General features: G+C 41.7%; 6 protein-coding genes across 15 annotated transcripts; 3 read left to right on the top strand and 3 right to left on the bottom strand.

Moving 5' to 3' along the window:
• Positions 1-524: 524 nt before the first annotated feature.
• On the bottom strand, positions 525-1,959 carry mrpl17 (mitochondrial ribosomal protein L17). The gene is made up of 3 exons (XM_046400197.1): positions 1,581-1,959; positions 1,100-1,168; positions 525-999 (listed from the first exon to the last, which is right to left on the bottom strand). The coding sequence occupies exons 1-3, from the start codon at positions 1,752-1,754 to the stop codon at positions 745-747; spliced, it is 498 nt and encodes a 165-aa protein (XP_046256153.1). The 5' UTR covers positions 1,755-1,959; the 3' UTR covers positions 525-744.
• On the top strand, positions 770-8,180 carry LOC124065106 (trypsin-2-like). The gene is made up of 6 exons (XM_046400199.1): positions 770-897; positions 6,924-7,074; positions 7,171-7,421; positions 7,537-7,673; positions 7,828-7,929; positions 8,024-8,180. Exons 3-6 carry the CDS (start codon positions 7,295-7,297, stop codon positions 8,069-8,071), a joined length of 414 nt encoding a protein of 137 aa, XP_046256155.1. The 5' UTR covers positions 770-897; positions 6,924-7,074; positions 7,171-7,294; the 3' UTR covers positions 8,072-8,180.
• On the bottom strand, positions 4,129-5,542 carry LOC124065102 (trypsin-2). Its single transcript, XM_046400196.1, has 6 exons — positions 5,451-5,542; positions 5,204-5,354; positions 4,861-5,111; positions 4,633-4,769; positions 4,415-4,516; positions 4,129-4,307 (listed from the first exon to the last, which is right to left on the bottom strand). Exons 1-6 carry the CDS (start codon positions 5,488-5,490, stop codon positions 4,260-4,262), a joined length of 729 nt encoding a protein of 242 aa, XP_046256152.1. The 5' UTR covers positions 5,491-5,542; the 3' UTR covers positions 4,129-4,259.
• A 1,728-nt stretch (positions 8,181-9,908) lies between the features above and the next one.
• LOC124065101 (trypsin-1-like) lies at positions 9,909-11,541 on the top strand. The gene is made up of 6 exons (XM_046400195.1): positions 9,909-10,065; positions 10,344-10,494; positions 10,587-10,837; positions 10,929-11,065; positions 11,182-11,283; positions 11,391-11,541. The coding sequence occupies exons 1-6, from the start codon at positions 10,026-10,028 to the stop codon at positions 11,436-11,438; spliced, it is 729 nt and encodes a 242-aa protein (XP_046256151.1). The 5' UTR covers positions 9,909-10,025; the 3' UTR covers positions 11,439-11,541.
• A 659-nt stretch (positions 11,542-12,200) lies between these two features.
• Positions 12,201-20,374, top strand: LOC124065100 (trypsin-like). Of its 10 annotated transcripts, none has more exons than XM_046400184.1 (10): positions 12,234-12,302; positions 13,172-13,299; positions 13,804-14,029; positions 15,731-15,823; positions 16,947-17,034; positions 18,216-18,372; positions 18,687-18,785; positions 18,920-19,083; positions 19,786-19,922; positions 20,036-20,374. In XM_046400184.1, exons 3-10 carry the CDS (start codon positions 13,970-13,972, stop codon positions 20,186-20,188), a joined length of 951 nt encoding a protein of 316 aa, XP_046256140.1. In that variant the 5' UTR covers positions 12,234-12,302; positions 13,172-13,299; positions 13,804-13,969; the 3' UTR covers positions 20,189-20,374. The 10 variants fall into 10 exon arrangements, with proteins under 10 accessions (XP_046256142.1, XP_046256140.1, XP_046256141.1 ...); XM_046400185.1 differs by having other exon boundaries at positions 13,172-13,227; XM_046400186.1 differs by lacking the exon at positions 13,172-13,299 and having other exon boundaries at positions 12,201-12,302.
• LOC124065105 (trypsin-1-like) lies at positions 16,296-17,027 on the bottom strand. The gene is made up of 3 exons (XM_046400198.1): positions 16,958-17,027; positions 16,699-16,852; positions 16,296-16,596 (listed from the first exon to the last, which is right to left on the bottom strand). The coding sequence occupies exons 1-3, from the start codon at positions 16,995-16,997 to the stop codon at positions 16,296-16,298; spliced, it is 495 nt and encodes a 164-aa protein (XP_046256154.1). The 5' UTR covers positions 16,998-17,027.
• Positions 20,375-20,432: the final 58 nt, after the last annotated feature.

The raw sequence follows: 20,432 nt of genomic DNA on the forward strand, positions 1-20,432 counted from the left end.
AACTGCAAAGCCAAAATGTCTTGTGAAAAAGTTCTGTGCTGAAATGCTCGTGTACACACTGACTGGTCCAAACTGTGGCCTGACAAAAAAAACTGTAAATCCAGGGCTTTTGCTTTGGTTTTCAAGCAGAAGTTACTGGTACTCGCACTGTGTAAAGTTTCTTCCTGTGACTCTGCAGGAAGTTAGTTATTTCTGCTTCTGCTTGAGGACAGCAGATTCAGCCTGGATTACAAACTGGAGGGGTGGTGGAAACAAATGGGGCGACTAATGAAAAATGCCATCCATTATGGGGAATGTAGGCTCCAGTAGGATCCTCTCGACTAAAAGTCAGGATGTCTCAGCCTCTGCTGCATTTGATTTTTGACTACTGTCCCACCAGCAACTCACCTTAGGGAAGTGTAATACTACTTCACTGAAGTGCCTCTTAAATGTGTCCCATAAAAGCATTTTTTTCCCCCATCTGAGCTGTTGTTGCTGTGAGTTGTTGTCTTTGTCGAATCAAAACCAGAGAATGCAAAAATCAGTTACTTTTGTAATGAAATTATATTTATTAATACATAATATCTCATAAATGTCCTTTCGCAGAATCTTTCTTAGCGTCAGCTGACTTGGCAGCTGGAACTGTTGTTTCGGTGAAGATAAGCATTCAGTTCCTACAAGCCACAACCTGCAGATGCTGCAAGTGACTCTTCAGAGGCATTTCAGCGGACAACCGTCACTGATCCAGCACCAGGTCGGTTTTAATTAAGCTTTGCTAGATAACTGCTGTGTCATCTCCTCTCTGTAGCCTTTGAGTAGCTGGTTGACCAGACTGAGTTCGCTGTTTTTTCTCACAGGATAGAGAGCCGGGAAGGGATTGCCTTTGTACTCCAGGACGGCCATCTTTGCTCTGTCCAGGTTCGTTCTGTTGGGGATGCGTGCCATCCGTGTGTAGTTGCTTGACTGGGAATCAAACCGCGGGGCGAGGACCTTAAAGAGCTTGGGGACCAGATCCTTTTCCTAAAGAGAGGAAGCTCACTCAAATTAAACAACTCCGCACCGACGGCTTAAAATGTCAGAGTGAAACTTTAAACAACTGAGAAAAGCCGAAGGCACCTACCGTCAGCCAAAAACTGGCCATTTTCATTGCCTTCTCGTCAGTGTCTCCCTTTTTGGCGTAGTCAATCAGCTGAATGAGACAAGAAAACAGGCGCTGTCAGAGTTATTGTGAGGGAGAACGATAAATGCTTCATATCTTTGTGTGCATATAAAACCAATCTTGGTGAGTGCAGATAAATTATGTATTATAGGAGGACCATTTTTGGGGGGCAAAGCGAAATCAGTTCTGCTCATTATATTCACTCACAGTTTGCACAGTTCAAACTCTTGTGAAAATGACTGAAATGATCGCAACCCCGACTGGGTTTTACACAAAACACATTTCAAAGAGCACAACACATCTACAAACAAATGCAGCATCACATTTTGGATAACCATTAATGTTTTTGTTTGGATGGTTAAATGTTTCAATTTTAAGTGGTCAAATACCGTGACATTAGCTTGACTTTAGCTAGCTAGCAGCATCGCCAGGTCGTCGTTACCTTTTCGGCGTAAAAGCGAACCTCATCTGCTCGTGCCAGCGTAGTTTCTATTCTCTCGTGTCGGACCAGACCTGTCAAAATGTTCCGCAGCATGTTGATTCGGGACTGAGGACCCAGGCCCATCTTCCGGGCCACCCGGCCATGGGAGATCAACATTTGCAACGTGAGCCGCATCGTGTTCTGTTAGATTCCGTGAGATATCAGACCAAACTACACAAACGAAAAAATGTTCCCGAGCGAAATGTAGGAAATTATCAAGTCGTCTTCTGTCTGATAACGGACCAGTTACATCAACATGAGGACCAATGCTGAGGTCAGTTAATTCAGTGCGGTGTTTCCATTTGACATTGGCGGTGCGTCGTCAAATATGTCCGACTTGGTCATGAAACTGTGGAGCGACAGTTCCGCCTATCCCACTGCATCCAGAGACGATGAAAACCGAGCTAACAGAGCAAAGGTATTACTGTTATGGTGACAAGTTAATGTCTGTTTATTTTTTTGACATTGTTTGTTTGGATTATTAATATATATAATTTTTATGTAATAGTTAATGGGGAAATCATGCTGAATGTCTTATTCCATTACTTTATAATTGTGTTTTATCTATTACTTATCTATTATAACTGCGTGTTTTCAACGACATGATAATTAGATGGTTTAAAAATAAAACAAAACACGCGTGTTAAATTAAGTACATTTTTAATTCACTTTCTCATTTTGCCATGCATTTGCCTAACAGATCAGAATGCCAGAGAAAGAGAGAGAAACAGAGTGGTACTAAAAATGTAGGTGTAATTTTTTTAAATCTCTAATACAACAGGCACAGTTTCAGTGACACAAGATTTTGCACTAATCAACCAGCTGTAGTCAAGGTAGGATTGGAACGGATTCAGTAAGCAGCCAAAGTGTCCTGCAGCCAGTCTGTGAAAATGTAGGATTGATGCAAGAACGAAGGACACATAAATTGAAAGGTTCATGTCATAACAGGAATGTTATTGCCCCAAAAGTGCAATAAATTATTTTTGCAAGAAACTTTATTTATCTTTGCATAGACACACCTTGTTGCTGCTGACCAATCAAAATCCTTGAAGGGTGCTTATCGGAACACTTTCATAGTTACTAAAAATTCTGCCAAAATGGGGCATCATAGTTTTACTAAGATAGCCATGTCAGTTTAAGGATGTTGCTGAGTTCTAACACAAAAATTCACCAAGACGCCATGTGTATAATGTTTGTTTGATCCTTTTCAGTTGTGGCCCGGTTTGAGTACAGTACAGTATGTTTTGCACAGGTTGTAATCAGCATCCTGACCTTGACTCAGCCCCAGATGCGTTGCCAGGTGGAGCTTCTCTCACAGACTGACCCTGGTCTTCGCAGATGAAAACAACAGGGAAAACTCAAAGCGACTGCTACAAATGCATGCATATGGAGGCAGTATTATTTGTCACATTCAGAGAGATGGTCTTACTTACTGACTCAAATTAAGACATACTATCACATGCTGTGCTGCCAGAATATACTGCCAAATTCAAATTTTAAAGTTTTCTACGATAATATAAATCTGTTTGTCATTTTAGATAATTTGTTGCATTTTAAAAGAGTATCTCAGTTTCAGTCTATTCTGCTGTGATTCTTTTTGTTTTTAGTTTTGCAGGTCTGCTTGTCCAGACCGTGTTTATTCTGTATTTTTTATCAGCTCTGTCTCTGCTTTGTGTCAATCAGTGAAAAGATTTTCTGCGACTTCAATTACAAACGTAACTGCAGTGCTTTTATTTTATCTATTGCACTTTTTTTTGTCTATTTCATAACTTCGCAGAGGTGTTTTTTTGCCCCATGAATAAATTAGCTCGATGTGACTCTCTCAATGTAATGGATTGCTTATCGACAAAGGTTTAGGTAATCCTAAAAAGAATCAAAGGTGAGACAAAAGGTAATGCAGTTATAAAATGGAAATGCATCATAAAACAAACAAAAGAACAAAATAAAAAAAACAAACAAACAAAAAATGAATGCAGTGGTGCGAACATTTATCATTTAGTTCCAATTGCCTGTGAGCGTGTCATTACAATATCATGAAGTAACATCATAAAGGACAATTAAGTCCAGGAACTTCCTGACATTCTGCTTTCAAAGTTCTGTTCACACCAATTTCAAACCAATTTTAACCTGAGCCATAGCATGTCAAGCTTTAACTTACCCACTGTATCTCTAAGAGATACTTTTGTGCCATTTATGTAGAAGATGATGAGTTTTTGTTTCTCACAATGCTTTTTTGTTTGTGCCGCATTTAATTGAGCTGCGCAGCAAATTCTTCCTGGTTTGAATGGACATCAGCTAAGCAGCGGAAGTTTTTACATATTCTTGTAAATACAAAGTTGTCATTTCACCAGTTTGGATGTCAAAAGGACGTACAGTAGATACAGGATAATCAGTACTTTCCCTTGTTTCTATTGTAGCTTTACGAGTTTGCATGTTTTGAAGCATTGCTATGACAATACCATCACATATGAAGACAGACAAAAAAAATCTAGAAAGAACAATCATGTTGAAGTCAGTAAGACTTTATTGACTCAGATGGGTTTTTTTGTGTGTGTGTGTATCTAGCATTTGAAACTATAGAGAAATAATGCGGATAGAGTAACAGAAGAAATGTGGCTGAGTAACATAGACTTAATTGACTTAATTGCTGGCCATGGTGCTTTCCAGCCAGTCGTTGAAGAGGCAGACCTGAAAGTGAAGAGAGGCCAGGGTTCAATCGTTGAATCAGAATAGCAGTGCAGGTCAGGCCAACAGAATAAACTGGGCACAACCAGTTGATTAAATATTCTAGTTACCTTGGCGTAGACACCAGGGTGGTCCTTCTCAGCACATCCGTAGCCCCAGGACACAACACCCTGCAGCTCACCGCTGCACACAACAGGGCCACCAGAGTCACCCTGCGAGAGAGAAACACCGCAGGGCGTCAAGTGCCTTAAATAACACTAAACAATCCAAATCAAGGCCATTTCATACAATTATTGCTGTATTCCTTTCTGAACATTGAATCACACACCTGGCAAGAGTCCTTGCCTCCCTCCAGGTATCCAGCGCAGAACATGGCGTCAGTGATCATGCCGGGGTAGGAGTTCTCACAGTCCTTGTCAGACAGGATGGGGATGTTCAGGCACTGCAGCTTGTTCCTGTCAGCGCCTATGGTGTGGAAAACAAGGTTTAACATGACACAAAAGAAAACCAACGTTGCCCTGCAGCTCCTGGCTGTTAAAATGCAGATGTTACTCACTGGAGCTCATGGTGTTGCCCCAGCCAGAGACTAAGCACATGGTGCCAGCGGGGGCACAGCTTCTGGGCAGAGCCACGGGCTGCACATAGTCGTTGAAGATGGCGGGCTTGCTCAGTTTGATCAGCATGATGTCATTGTCGATGGTGTAGGCGTTGTAGTTGGGGTGACGGATGACACGGGAGGAGCTGATGAACTGCTCGGTGTTCTCGTCGATCTGGATGTTGTGCTCTCCAAGGCGCACCTCAATGCGGCTGGAGAGGAAAGACAGGATTAGAGGCCACTGGGTTTCACGATGTCTGTTCAAATCAGATGAACGTGTTTTTTAAATCAAGGCGTGACGTACGACTTGTAGCAGTGAGCAGCAGAGACGACCCAGTTCTCGTTGACCAGGGAGCCACCGCAGAAGTGGTAGCCAGAGTTCAGAGACACCTGGTGGGCCTGGGAGTGACGTGAGCACTCATATCCTCCGACGATCTTGTCGTCCTCCGTGGCAACTGAAAACACACATGAGATCAAATACGCGGCATCCAAGTAAACATTTTTTTTAATTCAGTAGTTAGAATTAATGAATACAGTAAGACTATGCTTACAAGCAGCTCCAATGAGCAGAACCAAGACAAGAGCCCTCATGTTTGCTGTGTGATCCTGTTGATGATGGGCTTCCCTTGGGGTTCTGGTTTATATGGAACTGTCCCCGTCCTTGTTTCCCCTGAACACACCCCCAAGATTATTTTTGACCAATCAGAATCCTGGAAAAATGTTTTCTGGGTATTGGAAAAGCAAACATTTTGTTAGCTGTGGGGTGGTCTGTACTGACAAATGGATGGCATATGACACATCGATGAAAATGTTTTGTTTTTTTAAATAAATCTTATAAATTGCATGTTAATTGCAATTGTAAAGGAGGACACTGAACAAGTAAACATTCACAAGTTAAAATTCACTGTGGGAAAATTTGTATATTTATATGAAAATGCATTATTCATAATTGACAATAATTGATTAATTATTCCAGGAGCAAGAACTCATGTAGTGTTGCTGTGGCTATTTCTAAACTAAACTGTGACATTTTTGCAGCTGCTTTGTGTGTGGGATTAAATCTGTATGTGAATTTTGGATATCTTAACCTTGTCATTGGATTTGTGCTGCGAAGACATGGTTGAGACTCTGCAGATGGCGTGGTTCACAACCACAGTTGTTGAAAGTTGCTTTCAAAGCAAAATCAACCCACGTGTCCTCATAGATCACCTCAAAACATGTTGAGCTAATGAAGTGACAAGAGAAGAAACAAAATCACACAAGTAACGATACTTCTCAGTGAGTAAAACCTGAAATGAAGTAATCTGATGATGATTTAGGTATTACACTGGAGCGTCTGCACTTTCATGTGGAAGGTTAATAAGAACATGTGCACAATTCCTTACTAATCAAAGTCTGAAGACACTGTTTCAGTTTCAGTATTTTTTTCTGACACTTTTTTGTAATTAGCAACTAAACAGATTCTCAAACACCGATTAGAAAAATGCAGTGGACTCCAGAATTATTTGCTAGTACAGCAGTGAGTTGAAATTAAAGTCTAACACCATTGTGTGCCAGTCATTATTTTTAAGCTTGCTGAAAATAAATGTCATGTACCCTTAGATTATCTATCTGTCTTGGTTGGCTTTTCCAATACTCAGACATGAGTCATTATGTGAGAAATCCAGCTGTTTCAATCATGTTGTCTTGGATTTTATTGGATCATTGCCTTGAGACTCCTTGACTTTTCGGTCAGTCAGTGGAAATAAACCGCCTACATGTGGTGGTCTGGATATCATTATCAAGTTTTGTGTTTTTGTCTGCGTTTATTGAACCACTCGGGCAGCTTGGAGCAGGTATTTAAAAGAGATTCAGAAGAGCTGACAGGATCACATGCTGGAACCATGAGGTCTCTGCTTTTTATCCTGTTCATTGGAGCTGCTTGTAAGTGTGTTACAGTCCTGTAGAGCAGGTTGCCTGTTATGCTTCATGCAGTTTTGTATATTTATACCACATATTTAGAACTGTCTTACATCTGTTTTCAGTTGCCACGGAGGACGACAAGATCGTCGGAGGATATGAGTGCTCACGTCACTCCCAGCCACACCAGGTGTCTCTGAACTCTGGCTACCACTTCTGCGGTGGCTCCCTGGTCAACGAGAACTGGGTTGTCTCTGCTGCTCACTGCTACAAGTCGTACGTCACTCCTTGATTTAAAAAACACAATGTTTTGCATGCTGCATGCTGACACCATGAAGCCAAGCCTCCACTAATCCTGTCTTTCCTCTCCAGCCGCATTGAGGTGCGCCTTGGAGAGCACAACATCCAGATCGACGAGAACACCGAGCAGTTCATCAGCTCCTCCCGTGTCATCCGTCACCCCAACTACAACAGCTACACCTACGACAATGACATCATGCTGATCAAACTGAGCAAGCCCGCCATCTTCAACGACTATGTGCAGCCCGTGGCTCTGCCCAGAAGCTGTGCCCCCGCTGGCACCATGTGCTTAGTCTCTGGCTGGGGCAACACCATGAGCTCCAGTGAGTAGAAAACAATAATGTCAGACAAACCCAGGTCTCTGAAACTGTGCCTACATGCCAACAGTCTCAAATAATCCATCCCTACTGCACACGTCCCTGTTGTTTTCATCTGCAGCTGTTGACAGGAACAAGCTGCAGTGCCTGGACATCCCCATCCTGCCTGATGAGGACTGCCGTCGTTCCTACCCCGGCAGGATCACTGAGGCCATGTTCTGCGCTGGTTACCTGGAGGGAGGCAAGGATTCCTGCCAGGTATGTAGCGTCTCTGATTTTCTCTCACTGCTTTTTCAAATTGGACTACCGGTACATCTTTTCCTCGCACTCTTCTCTAATTCATATTTCAATCTATTGTCATTACGTACCATAACTAAGTACTGTAAAGAGCATGATTCTCTTCCTGTCTCAGATGGACTCTGGCGGGCCAGTTGTGTGTAATGGTGAGCTTCAGGGTGTTGTGTCCTGGGGCATTGGATGTGCTGAGAAGAACCACCCTGGTGTCTATGACAAGGTAACATTTCAGTGCATCAGCTAAACATATAACTATTACCCTCTTTAATATAATTCCACCGCAACAAACTGACTACAATCTTTTCCATTTTTAGGTCTGTGTGCAGATTGAGTGGCTGCGCAACACAATGGCCAGCTATTAACTCCATCATTTGACCTCCACATCAGAAAGACAACCCGGCATTACCAACTGCCCTAATGACATGTTTCATTTGCTGAAGCTGAATAAAAGAAATTGTTTGAAATGCATTATTGGGGCTTTTTGAACAATTATTTCATGTCTGTTTTAAAAAATGTCTAATTAATGTCTAGTTTTAGTGTTTCTAAAATGTAACTTTTATCATTTTCTTTCACACGCTGGTTCAATGAGCTGTCCATAAGGAAGAAGAACAGTCTTAACAGCATTGTTAAAGTCTGCTCTAAGGTTACTGGAGTTCAGTTAAGAGATGTGAAATCACCATAGAAGAAACATGTGGCCCAGGAAGCAAAAAGTATTATTAGTTGCCCTGACCGTATTCCTGCCAAGGAATTTACTTTAACTCCCTCAGAGGGGCGCTAATATGCATCCGTGAGGAAGACAAACCGTAACTCAAATTCTTTTATTCCTTCTTCTATTAGACCGCAAAATGCAGAAAATAAATAGGAATAGGTGCTTTTATTAGGTGCTTTAAGCCTATACAACGTGAGCTATGCATGTGCATATGTGTGTGGGTACACATGTGTGTGTGTGTGTGTGTGTGTGCAAACAGTATACGTTCATGCTGATACAGATATGTGCATGTCTGCTGTTTGAGGACCACACATTGAGCTGCTCTCACTGACAGGTTAGAATGTGACATGTATGTTAAATGGTTACGTATGAGTTATTTATTATACTTGGTTTTAATGTCTTAAGAGTGGGAACTGTCAAACTGAATTGCCCATTATGGGATAAATAAAGTTTTCTGAATCTGAATCTAAATGTTACGGGCCATTAATAAATGGGAAAACAAGTAGAATAAATAAATAAATAAATAAATTAAACATTTATTTTCTGTCTTATTTATTGTACATGGGAGGCGCCTAGAAAATGGTTCTCCACAATAACTACTTTCAATTTTAATTCTTTAAGTACTTTTTTCTTTTTAACTAAGTAGAATTTGAAATGCGGCACTTGTGACAAAGTATTTTTAAATTCCAGTATCGTTATTACAAAGATGATCATTTATGTATCGAGGCCGTCTCACTCCTCATATCTGACTTTGGCAACAGGTGCTGAGAAACACACAGGTGAGAGATACCATGTTCGCACATGTCTAAAAACTGCAGTTACTTGTGTACTCGTGCAAACTGACCAAAGCCACATGAGCTAACTTTCAACAAATAAGTTGTGGACTCAAACCTTCTCTAATAAAAGGTAAGAATACTGAAGGATCCACTGAAAAGGCAATCAAGTCTTTAGGTCAAATAAAAGAAGCAGTAAAAGTACTCACTGTGAAAAATGGTCCCTTGTAGATTGTTTAATTATTGATATTTTATATGAGTTGGACAAAGTGCTGCTGAGTCAACATGCTGAACAAATTTAAGTAATTTGTCATTTGTGTTATTTATTTCCCATTTAAACCACTAAATCCTGCTGAGCGACTGCAACTGACAGAGAATAAATGAAGTTGATTAAAAGATAAAATTTCTTTCTGAAACTTAAAGTATAAAGACTGTATAATTATCCAAAATTCAGAAAAAAGCAAATTGGCACCGTAGGAAAAAACACAATCAAACTAACACACAGTCCATATATTATGGATCAAAGAAGAATTTTTTCCACTTGTAGAATAATGAATCAATAAATACACAATCGAGTCAGTATGATCAATATTCATTCTTTCCCTTCTGGTTTTCCAAACTCTCTGACAAGACATCCAGCCTCACTTCTACAGTTAAAAGCCTTTTTTTTTCATGTAATTCTGGAAATTGATAACCTGAGCCCTACATTCCACCTCAGAGATTGGTTCCTCACTGACCAATGAGGAGGTCAGGACAGCAGGGCAGCTCTTCTGACTGTGGATATAAACCAGGTCTTCAGGTGAAGCCTCTCATCAACAGGATCACTCAGCAACCATGAGGTGTCTGGTCTTCGTCTTGCTCATCGGAGCTGCCTGTGAGTGGCAAGTTCTTCTTAAGCAGATTGCCTTCCTTTCTGCTGACAGTCTGCTGTGTTTTATCCCAGAACTTAGTCCAGAGCTCCCTTCAAAAGCGAGGGTTTTGAGACAGGCTGACTGAACCGTCCTCAATACTCAATTTAATAATGCAGACATTGGGATTGACTAAAAATACACAGAGGATATTTTTCATTCAAAGAGATATCTGTTTTGTTGAAACATTTTGCTGGTAGAGAGTATTCAAGCAACCTACTAACCTGTTGCTGTCATTTTTCAGTTGCCACGGAGGACGACAAGATCGTCGGAGGATATGAGTGCTCACGTCACTCCCAGGCCCACCAGGTGTCTCTGAACTCTGGCTACCACTTCTGCGGTGGCTCCCTGGTCAACGAGAACTGGGTCGTCTCTGCTGCTCACTGCTACAAGTCGTACGTCACTCCTTGATTTAAAAAACACGTTCATCTGATTTGAACAGACATCGTGAAACCCAGTGGCCTCTAATCCTGTCTTTCCTCTCCAGCCGCATTGAGGTGCGCCTTGGAGAGCACAACATCCAGATCGACGAGAACACCGAGCAGTTCATCAGCTCCTCCCGTGTCATCCGTCACCCCAACTACAACGCCTACACCATCGACAATGACATCATGCTGATCAAACTGAGCAAGCCCGCCATCTTCAACGACTACGTGCAACCCGTGGCTCTGCCCAGAAGCTGTGCCCCCGCTGGCACCATGTGCTTAGTCTCTGGCTGGGGCAACACCATGAGCTCCAGTGAGTAACATCTGCATTTTAACAGCCAGGAGCTGCAGGGCAACGTTGGTTTTCTTTTGCGTCATGTTAAACCTTGTTTTCCACACCATAGGCGCTGACAGGAACAAGCTGCAGTGCCTGAACATCCCCATCCTGTCTGACAAGGACTGTGAGAACTCCTACCCCGGCATGATCACTGACGCCATGTTCTGCGCTGGATACCTGGAGGGAGGCAAGGACTCTTGCCAGGTGTGTGATTCAATGTTCAGAAAGGAATACAGCAATAATTGTATGAAATGGCCTTGATTTGGATTGTTTAGTGTTATTTAAGGCACTTGACGCCCTGCGGTGTTTCTCTCTCGCAGGGTGACTCTGGTGGCCCTGTTGTGTGCAGCGGTGAGCTGCAGGGTGTTGTGTCCTGGGGCTACGGATGTGCTGAGAAGGACCACCCTGGTGTCTACGCCAAGGTAACTAGAATATTTAATCAACTGGTTGTGCCCAGTTTATTCTGTTGGCCTGACCTGCACTGCTATTCTGATTCAACGATTGAACCCTGGCCTCTCTTCACTTTCAGGTCTGCCTCTTCAACGACTGGCTGGAAAACACCATGGCCAGCAATTAAGTGATCCAAACAACAAGTCCAGTCAAGCAACTCAACACCATTTGCTGTTTATGTTCCACCTTCTCTACTGGACACTGTTACAAATAAACAATTTGTAAACACATGGTTTGGGTGTACTTTATGTGAAATCTTTCAGATCGTAGCGTGGTTCAAAGCTCCTTTCATTTTTATCATGACTGACTTCCCAGGTCCAGCACAATTCTACACTGGTATGTGGTCTGAAATAACTAACAGTTAATCAGGCTTGCCATTACTGACAGCTAAAGTTATAAGTGTACATAGAATTCACATTCACAACGCACCTTCCTTTGACATTTATTAATAACCAAGAATAAGGACATAAAGCAAACCAACAACAACAACAAGTATTTTTCTATTGATTATAAGACTTTGATATTAAAGTACATTTGAAATATCAAAATAGCAAAAATGTGATTGATGTTACCTCAGTCTATTCCCATGCCCCAAGGCTGATGCTCTAAAATGTTGCACTGAATTAGATGAATTTTAGGCCACTGATGTGAAGGATGGAATAGCTTGCATTTATAATGCAGGTAAGATTCAATATGAACCAGACTATATTTCAGTAGTTCTGTTAAGCCATATCTCACGTTTTTTATGTTAACATCAGTTACATTATATTGAAGCACAGCATTCTTATGTTTTTTTATTTCTTTGGTCAAGGCAATTCCCATATAAGCGGTGATAAGAGCAGACGTAGTAGCCAGGGGTCTCCAGCAGGGGGAGTGTAGAGCCGTAGAGCTTTGTGAGCAGGTGCATCGTTACCTCGCTTCAGTGATTACACGTGTGAGCAGAGTAAATCTCACGTTAGCTCATCTGTCTTATAAACACCACCCTTTCAAGGTATGAATGCCTCATAATCATGATTCACTGATTAATGTGTTCGATTAGTGTGTAACTCTGGCTATGAATGCGTTTTGTAATATATTTGTGTTTGCTCTTGAGTGGCAGGGTGGAACGTGTGGTAACGAGATGCTAACTGCTAGCGATGCTAACCGCGCAGTAGCACGAGGGGTTCGAGCATGCGTTGTAGCGTATTTTATGTTAGTTATGTTATTTGTACTGCTGTGCTGTAACTACTAAGCGGTGTTTAAATGTATGAATGTCAGTTATTACACATGTGAGCAGAGGGCAGACCGCGTCCGTTCATCTTTCTTATAACCCCACTCCCCTTTTCCAGGGCTTTTACACTGACGTTTTAATTAGGTCATTCTGATGAGGTTACTGCTTACGTTTTTCTCCTTTCTCCTTAAAAGTATATTTGTTTACTGCAAAATTATTTGCCTAATTCTGTACTTAATAATTTTGCTCTTCACACAGCGGTGTCCTCTCTTATTTACCTTAAAATCACGTGTAGACATGGATTTCACTGCTATGTGGATGATATGCTACTCTACATCCCCTTAAAGCCTTTTACCACCAGAGTTTCCTCTGTATTGTCCTGCCTTGCTAACATGTCCAAAACTCCCCCAGCAATTGAATGACACCAAATCACATTTGTGAAACATCCAAAAAGACTGAGACTAAGACTAAGAGAAATGATCAAATGACACCAGTCCTTGCTGCCCTCCACTGGTTATCTGTATGTTTTGAAACTGACTTTAAAATTTTACCTCTTGTTTTTCAAAGCCTAGAATGATCAGGCCTCTGCATATATTTGTAAATTACATGCATAATCATCATAATGGCATCCTCTGCCTTTTTTTTTAAAGGTCCCAAAATCTCGACTTGTCTTTGCTGTCTGGGTCCTTAAGTTGGGGAATTTCAGGTAGAGAAACTCAGGGGCCTCTTTTCAGCTCTTCTTAAGAATGACTTTTAACTGGCTTTTTCTCAATTGATGGTAATTATTTAAGTTCTTTTATATTGTTCAATATACATTTTTGAGTCTACTTGACTTTTATTATTTGGTTTTATTCTAAAGCACTTCTAACTTCTAAAGGATGCTATATAAATGAAGTTATTACTGTTATTGTGTTAAGTCTGATAGTCATGATTGTGGACATTCCCTCAACATTAGGATTCCAGTCCTAATTTAAACTTTGAATTAGGATGCAGCTTAAAAGGACCCATGGAAGGACTGCAGATGCTTCTACGTTATCCAGCACTTGAAGTTTCACAACTCATTAAAGGAGGGATGTCTGCTGTGGTTGCTGACAATTAATAATTCAAATTCATTCTTCCGCATTTGAATCATGAATAAATTAATTATAAATAGATATGCAAAATGATTTTTAAATGGGACTTTAAATTTTACATTTACTCATCCATTTACTAATGTGTCTTCCTGTCATATTCCATTTCATCTTCTCATTCTGCATCTTGTGCCACTGTGATCGTGATGAAGAGGGATGATCCACAGTCCTGGATGGAGCAGCAGGTGCATTACAATCTTCTCTGTCTGTGGAGAACAGATGGGAGATACTTCTGTGCAACTGTCCATCGACTGATTTCAGGCAGTCTATTGCAGAAGTATCAGTCATGTGCTGTCTCTGTAACACAAGCGACTGCTGATGGCTGATTTTCAACAGCTTCAAATAACTCCTAATGGACAACAAAACCTGACAATTATGGTGAGCGTGACCTTTGTTGTTGAAGAGTAATTGCATTGTTTTTGTTCATCTTAATATTTACCTGAGTTGTGAAAATAGTTTAAAGTGGTGACTGAATGGTGCTGGCAGATGATCGATCAAAAATGTCTGACTTCAAGTTTGTGCTGCATCAGGCTTATTTTTTTCAGCAATGATAATTAAAAAGGCTTTTTCTTTTTTCTAGTCTTAGAAAAAAGACCCCCCCCCCCCCCCCCCCCCCCCCCCCCCAAAACAAACAAACAAACAAAAACAACGAAACAGAATCCTAGTCAGCCTGGAGGTTTTTGGTTTGGATGTCCTGCTTGGACTGAACCATGATGACAACAGAGAATCTACTGATGTGGTTGACTTGCATCTCAAAATCCACTTCTTAGTAGTTAAGATCTGCCAGGTATAAGTACACTCTTTGTCCTATCCTAAAGCCAAATCAGTTCAAGAAATTTGACTTTGACCTTTAAAATATGTTATATTTAATATATTATGATATATTTAAGACTTTGTTAAAATAAAGGAAAATATTGCCAAGAAATCAGAGGACTTGCTGAAAAGCATTGTGTTTGTCATCTTCAAACAAAATTCTCGCAGATAGCAAGCAAGGCCTTCTACTAAAAAAAAAAATAAATAAATAACAATACTGTTCTTTGAGTATCACTGCCACCAGAGTTTTATGAAAGAAAGGACTCATAGACATGAAACTCATGGGACAAATTCCAATAGATTTCAAACTTTTTTTCACTTCTTTCAACTTCTTTTCAGATTTTTGTAGTACACTGACGTTGGTAAATGGGCTGTTGCAACACATGTGGCCTTCATTTCCAGGTGTATAAAGCATTCTTGGGAGACAGGAAATCAAAATGAAGCCAGTGCTTACATACTGCGGGTAAAGTAAAAGACTGACAAAAGCTTATTAACACTCTTCATGGAGCTTTTGAATGCTTAACACTGACTCTATGGGTCAAAGAATAAATAAAGCTAATTCACACACTGGCATCACCCGCTATTGTTCATCTGTGGTTTCTGTTGGTTTTGGTGGAAATGTGCCCACTGAGCTGAAATAAACTACTGAGAAAAGTCTGAACATAACCGTCCAAAAACACGTGCGCTTGTAGCAGATGCAACATTACATGATCATCAATAACAAACACATGATGCATCAGAAAATGGTAGATTTTATTGATTGTGCCCTGACATCTCACATCTCTTTTTCTTTCACTTTCCTGTTGTTTCTCCTTGTGACTCTCTCAGCCACACTCCTGCTTCTTTTCTTTCTGACAAGACCCACCACCATCTCCTGTCTCTGTCTCCTTCAATTTCAATCTCTCTCTGGTTTCCCCTCTGACATGTAGTTCTGTGATGGAAGATGACAGCCTAGCTGTATGTGGAGAGAATATCCTCAATCCAAGGCAGCAGGGAGCAGACTTTTGTGTAAACCCCTGGGTAGCTAGGCTGGGCGCAGCCCTGGCCCCAAGAGACAATACCCTGTAGCTCCCCATTACACACTAGAGGACCACCAGAGTCACCCTGAAAAGGGAAGCAGAAGAAAAAGAAGAGTTTATTCACCCCATCATTTTTTTCCATGAAATGTTTTTTTTTTTTTAACGTATGTTCACAGACCACCAAACCTTATTTTTGCCCTTTGTGATAATGTGGAAGTACCTGACAAGCGTCCTTGCCTCCCTCCAGGTATCCAGCACACACCATGCGGTCGGTGATCATGCCAGGGTAGGAATTTTCACAGTCCTGGTTAGACAGAATGGGGACTTCCACACACTGAAGGTAAAACGGGTTAAACACTGCAGGTAAGAACAAGATAGAAAGATTAAAAAACAAAACATCACCAGAACATCAGGCCTTTCTAAAATGTCAACCACAATGTTAATGCTTTTTTTATACAATATATTATATATATATATTTTTTATATGGCATCTGCTGTTTACGCTTCCTGTCTGGTTGATGTTTTATCCAATAAATGTTTGATCATTGTTGTTACAGTAACTATTATTAGACAAGGTGGCTTTTGTTCCAGGTAAGGTGGTCCTCTTCTTCTAAAACACAGTGAGCAAATCTGTCAAGAAACTGTGCAGGGTATAAATTGTACCAGTACTCAGTGGTGTATTTAAGGCTTTTGTTAAAAATGTGTTCAGATCTCTGAAAGGCCCGTGAGTGCAGCCGCGTTTTGTGTCTTCAGGTGATCTCAGCAACAGCATCAAGAATCCACAGGATCACAGCAGAATAAATACTCTGTTATCATGTGTAAAATGTTTCTGTCAAGATCAGGTGCTCCTCACCTTGATCAGTGTAGATGTTCCCCCAGCCAGACACGGTGCACATGTCCCCAGGTGCGGGGCAGGCTCTCGGCAGGGCGACGGGCTGGACGTACTGGTTCACGGTGACGGGGTGTGCCAGCTTCATCAGCATGATGTCGTAGTCCAGGGTCTGGTAGTCGTAACTCTGATGCCAGTAGATGGCGTCCACTGACATGTACTGCTCGGTGCCCTCGTGCATCCAGATGTGGTTGTCACCCAAGACCGCAATCTGTGAAAAGGGGCTGAGACAGATGCAAATAACAAAATGATCATAACGCTCTGAAATATTCAGTTCATATGTTGTCATTCTGAATACAAATAATAATATTACGAATAATACAAACTTTTGCCAGCAGTGGGCAGCAGATATGATCCACTGATCATTGATGAGGGACCCTCCGCAGAAGTGGTAGCCAATATTGAGAGATACCTGCCAGGGCTGTGAGTGGGGGTCACACTGGTAGCCACCCACAATCCTGTCATCCGTAGGGGCTGCAGCTGTGGTGGAAAGGAAATATAAAGTTCTTCATATTTATCATAGTTACCATCTTTTTTTTTGAAAAACCCAGAGCGGTTGTACTGTATGCTGCAGATGTGTTTTACCTGCAGCTCCCAAGAGTGTGAGAACAATCAGGCCAATCATCTTGAGGCTGACTCAGGCCTTCCTCAGACCAGACTGGGTGAGAACAATCTGTCACTCACTGCATTTATAGCTAATCTCCTCAGAGTATTTCCATGCATCCTCCTCCCCCTCCACTCCATACCTCCATCAAAAGTCTACCTGCCCACCCCCAAGCCTGTCCACTCCTCCCTGCCCTGAAAAATAACCTTATCTTCGTATGTGCCACGTTAATCTTTCAGTTAATAAGTGAGCCACATCTTACATGTTTTTGGCCTTGGAGAGTGTTTGATGTACTCTTCTGACAGGTTATTTTTCAAACTTCTAAATATGTGTTTCTGTTCTTTTTATGGGTGATACATGAGCAACTCACAGTCACCACGATGAATTATTATCAGCAATATAGCAGAAATATTGTGTTATTAAATACTCCTTTAATGCAACAGAATAAAATTACTTTATCTTTATTTATTCAATCTTTTTTAGGAAGTGTTTCCTTTTTCCGAATCAAGGGTTTTAGGATGGAGTATGTATGTATGCTGTACAGATTGCAAAGCGCTTCGAGGCTATTGACTGTTATCTGACACAGGAAAAAAAAAAAAGAACAGCACATTTACTTATTTTATTGAACAAAAGTCTTAGAGAATGGGTGTACTATATTCTGTACTATATTCTGTACTATATACTGTATCTTGTATCTTGCCAATGAGTGACCTATGAGAGAACCCTCAACAGGTGTGAAATGTGTTGAGACCTTGGTCCACATTTGCAAATGAAGTGCACCAGATGACATAATCATTGTGGGTGAGGTGGGGGGGTGCAGTGGTGCAGAAGTGGGCCAACATGAAAATAGGGGCATGATAAGAGAACATTTGGCACTTTATGCCAAAAGGCAAGAACAGATGGGGTCAGCAGAGAGGGGCAAGAGGGGAGGGGCGGGGCGGCCGGCTGAGCACACTGGGGTTGGTGGCATATAAATATAAGCTGAGGTGTGTCCAGGTGTCTTCTGATCATTTTCACCTGACACCATGAGACTGCTGGCTCTGCTGCTGATGGTTGGAGCTGCTGGTAAAGACAAAGAAATAAACGCATGCATGCATACCTGCACATATGAGAGAGCACACACACTCACACACACACACTCAGCCATATATGTGTTCTGTAATGTCAGCAATCTTACTCTTTCTGTTACCCTCTGCCTGTTTCGGTGTGTCTACGTGTGTGTGTGTGTGGGTGTGACAGTGGCAGTTCCCCGTGAAGATGGTAGGATCATTGGAGGGTATGAGTGTGAGCCTCACTCTCGCCCATACATGGCCTCCCTTAACTATGGTTACCACTTCTGTGGCGGAGTGCTCATCAACAGACAGTGGGTGCTCTCCGTTGCCCACTGTTGGTACAAGTAAGTATGCACTGATGGAGGAATCAGTGTTTTCAAACAGTGTATGCATAACCCTCTCATGTTGCCAATTTCTGTTGATTTTGATGCTTTCTTTTCCCCCTCCTGAGATAAAAATAAACAACAAACAACATCTGTTTTTGGAAGACTTTCCAGTCTAGCAGCATATGTGGTGAACATCTGTTAGGTCTAAAAATAAAAGTAGTGCAGTCTAAGGAATATTGAGATATTAAGACTTATTTAAAATCATATGACACAATGTACGTAAAGCTTTTTCCGCTTCCACATTTTTTAGCATATTTCATTTCCTCTCTCAGTCCCACTGCCATGCAGATCATGCTGGGAGAACACGATGTGCGGGTGTTTGAGGGTACCGAGCAGCTCATGAAGACCGACAACATCATTTGGCACCCCGAGTGAGTGACAAAATGAACCATCCCATCTGAGAATCTTCTCCCCTTTGCACAATTTCATGATCATGTGATTCATTCGTTCAGCGCGGAGGAACCTGCTGAAGTCTAAAGCTTATTTTACATTTTTCTTTGCACAGTTATGACTACCAGACTCTGGATTATGATATCATGCTGATTAAGCTCTTCCATCCGGTGGAGGTGACAGATGCAGTTGCACCCATCCCACTGCCCTCAGGGTGCCCCATAGGGGGGCTCCCCTGCTCCGTGTCTGGCTGGGGTAACAGCGCCATGGATGGCGAGGGTGGGTTGATAAGAGTGATTCATATTATACACATAAAATGAGGGAAGAACAACATTTTTAATGACGCTGTGTGCAGAATTGGTTTTGCAGAATGTTATATAGTGTCTGGAAAAATCAGCCTGTCCCAGTCACACTTGTGTAGTCAATATGCTATCACTGACTTCAGAGTCACAGTCGCTGAGCAGGGAATGTGGTGGCAGCATGAATTGCTGCCTGTCACAGTGTCTTATTATTTCGGCTTCCGCTGGCAAAGTCGGGTATTTTCGAATTCTACACATAGCAGCTTTTATGAGATCCTGTCATTGGGTGACACGTTCCTTCATTACAGTGAGCATAGCGTGAGCACTGTAGTTTATCCTGTGGCTGACCCTGCCACCTGGCTCCACCAGGTATGTATTAGTCCACCTCTCCAGCAAATGCACAATTTAGTTCTATTTGAGTAAGTTTTCTAAAAAAAAATGCTGATTTAGGAAACTATTTACACTTTTTTAAAAAAATGAAAGCTTTATATTCGTGACCTGTTGTGTAATATTAGTGGGAATAATGTAGCCTTGGGCCTTAGAGCAACACACAGGCTGGATAAGTGAGTTTTATGAGACTTTTTTTTGACACAAAAAGGAAAATAAAAATAAAGTCTCAGTCAGTCTCATCCTATAAAATTACTCTTTACTCTTTACTCTTTTTTTTTTTTGCCTGTTACAGTGAACATGCCCACCCGTCTGCAGTGTCTGGACGTGCCCATAGTGGATCAACAGGAATGTGAGAACGCCTATCCTGGCATGATCACACGCAGGATGGTGTGTGCCGGGTACATGGAAGGAGGCAGAGATGCATGCAACGTGAGTTTACAGTAAATGATTCCAGAGACTAATTGGACTCGCAGCTCAGTGTGTGTGGAGGAATTCGACACTGTGTTCCAGCTCACACTCCTCGCTCCTTCTGTGTTTGTCAGGGCGATTCTGGCAGCCCTCTGGTTTGTCTCGGAGAGGTTCACGGCCTGGTGTCGTGGGGTCAGGGATGTGCCCTGCCCAACTACCCCGGAGTCTATGTCAAAGTGTGTGAATTCCTCTACTGGATTGAAGACGTCCTGGCAGCCAACCCCTGAAGAACTTAATGGTTTTTCTTTTTTTTTTTTGTTCTTCACCACCCACCCATTTGTTCCCCTCTGTTCTCTGCCCTACACAAACACACACATTCCTCCTTTCCTTTACTGCCTTAACTTCTGTTTTTCTGTGTTTCACTGGTGCCTATATCCGGACTCAATACACAAAATAAAACCACTTGGTGTATATTCATTTTTCCCTTGTCTGTTCATATTTCAGTATAAGGGGAGAAAATAAGACTCACCA

Source organism: Scatophagus argus, chromosome 9 (assembly GCF_020382885.2).
Source record: "Scatophagus argus isolate fScaArg1 chromosome 9, fScaArg1.pri, whole genome shotgun sequence".
Lineage (NCBI taxonomy): Eukaryota > Metazoa > Chordata > Actinopteri > Scatophagidae > Scatophagus > Scatophagus argus.

Coding starts and splice junctions, on each gene's coding strand:
- LOC124065100 (XM_046400186.1), top strand. CDS start 13,970: ATGGCTGATTTTCAACAGCTTCAAATAACTCCTAATGGACAACAAAAC. Junction 18,373..18,686: donor GTTGCCCACTGTTGGTACAA/GTAAGTATGCAC, acceptor TTCCTCTCTCAG/TCCCACTGCCATGCAGATCA. Junction 18,786..18,919: donor AACATCATTTGGCACCCCGA/GTGAGTGACAAA, acceptor TTCTTTGCACAG/TTATGACTACCAGACTCTGG.
- mrpl17 (XM_046400197.1), bottom strand. CDS start 1,754: ATGCGGCTCACGTTGCAAATGTTGATCTCCCATGGCCGGGTGGCCCGG. Junction 1,169..1,580: donor TTCGCTTTTACGCCGAAAAG/GTAACGACGACC, acceptor TGTCTCATTCAG/CTGATTGACTACGCCAAAAA. Junction 1,000..1,099: donor TGGCCAGTTTTTGGCTGACG/GTAGGTGCCTTC, acceptor TCCTCTCTTTAG/GAAAAGGATCTGGTCCCCAA.
- LOC124065106 (XM_046400199.1), top strand. CDS start 7,295: ATGCTGATCAAACTGAGCAAGCCCGCCATCTTCAACGACTATGTGCAG. Junction 7,422..7,536: donor GGGCAACACCATGAGCTCCA/GTGAGTAGAAAA, acceptor TTTCATCTGCAG/CTGTTGACAGGAACAAGCTG. Junction 7,674..7,827: donor GAGGCAAGGATTCCTGCCAG/GTATGTAGCGTC, acceptor TTCCTGTCTCAG/ATGGACTCTGGCGGGCCAGT.
- LOC124065102 (XM_046400196.1), bottom strand. CDS start 5,490: ATGAGGGCTCTTGTCTTGGTTCTGCTCATTGGAGCTGCTT. Junction 5,112..5,203: donor GCTGCTCACTGCTACAAGTC/GTACGTCACGCC, acceptor TTTCCTCTCCAG/CCGCATTGAGGTGCGCCTTG. Junction 4,770..4,860: donor GGGCAACACCATGAGCTCCA/GTGAGTAACATC, acceptor TCCACACCATAG/GCGCTGACAGGAACAAGCTG.
- LOC124065105 (XM_046400198.1), bottom strand. CDS start 16,997: ATGATTGGCCTGATTGTTCTCACACTCTTGGGAGCTGCAG. Junction 16,853..16,957: donor CACACTCTTGGGAGCTGCAG/GTAAAACACATC, acceptor TTTCCACCACAG/CTGCAGCCCCTACGGATGAC. Junction 16,597..16,698: donor GCTGCCCACTGCTGGCAAAA/GTTTGTATTATT, acceptor CATCTGTCTCAG/CCCCTTTTCACAGATTGCGG.
- LOC124065101 (XM_046400195.1), top strand. CDS start 10,026: ATGAGGTGTCTGGTCTTCGTCTTGCTCATCGGAGCTGCCT. Junction 10,838..10,928: donor GGGCAACACCATGAGCTCCA/GTGAGTAACATC, acceptor TCCACACCATAG/GCGCTGACAGGAACAAGCTG. Junction 11,284..11,390: donor ACCCTGGTGTCTACGCCAAG/GTAACTAGAATA, acceptor CTTCACTTTCAG/GTCTGCCTCTTCAACGACTG.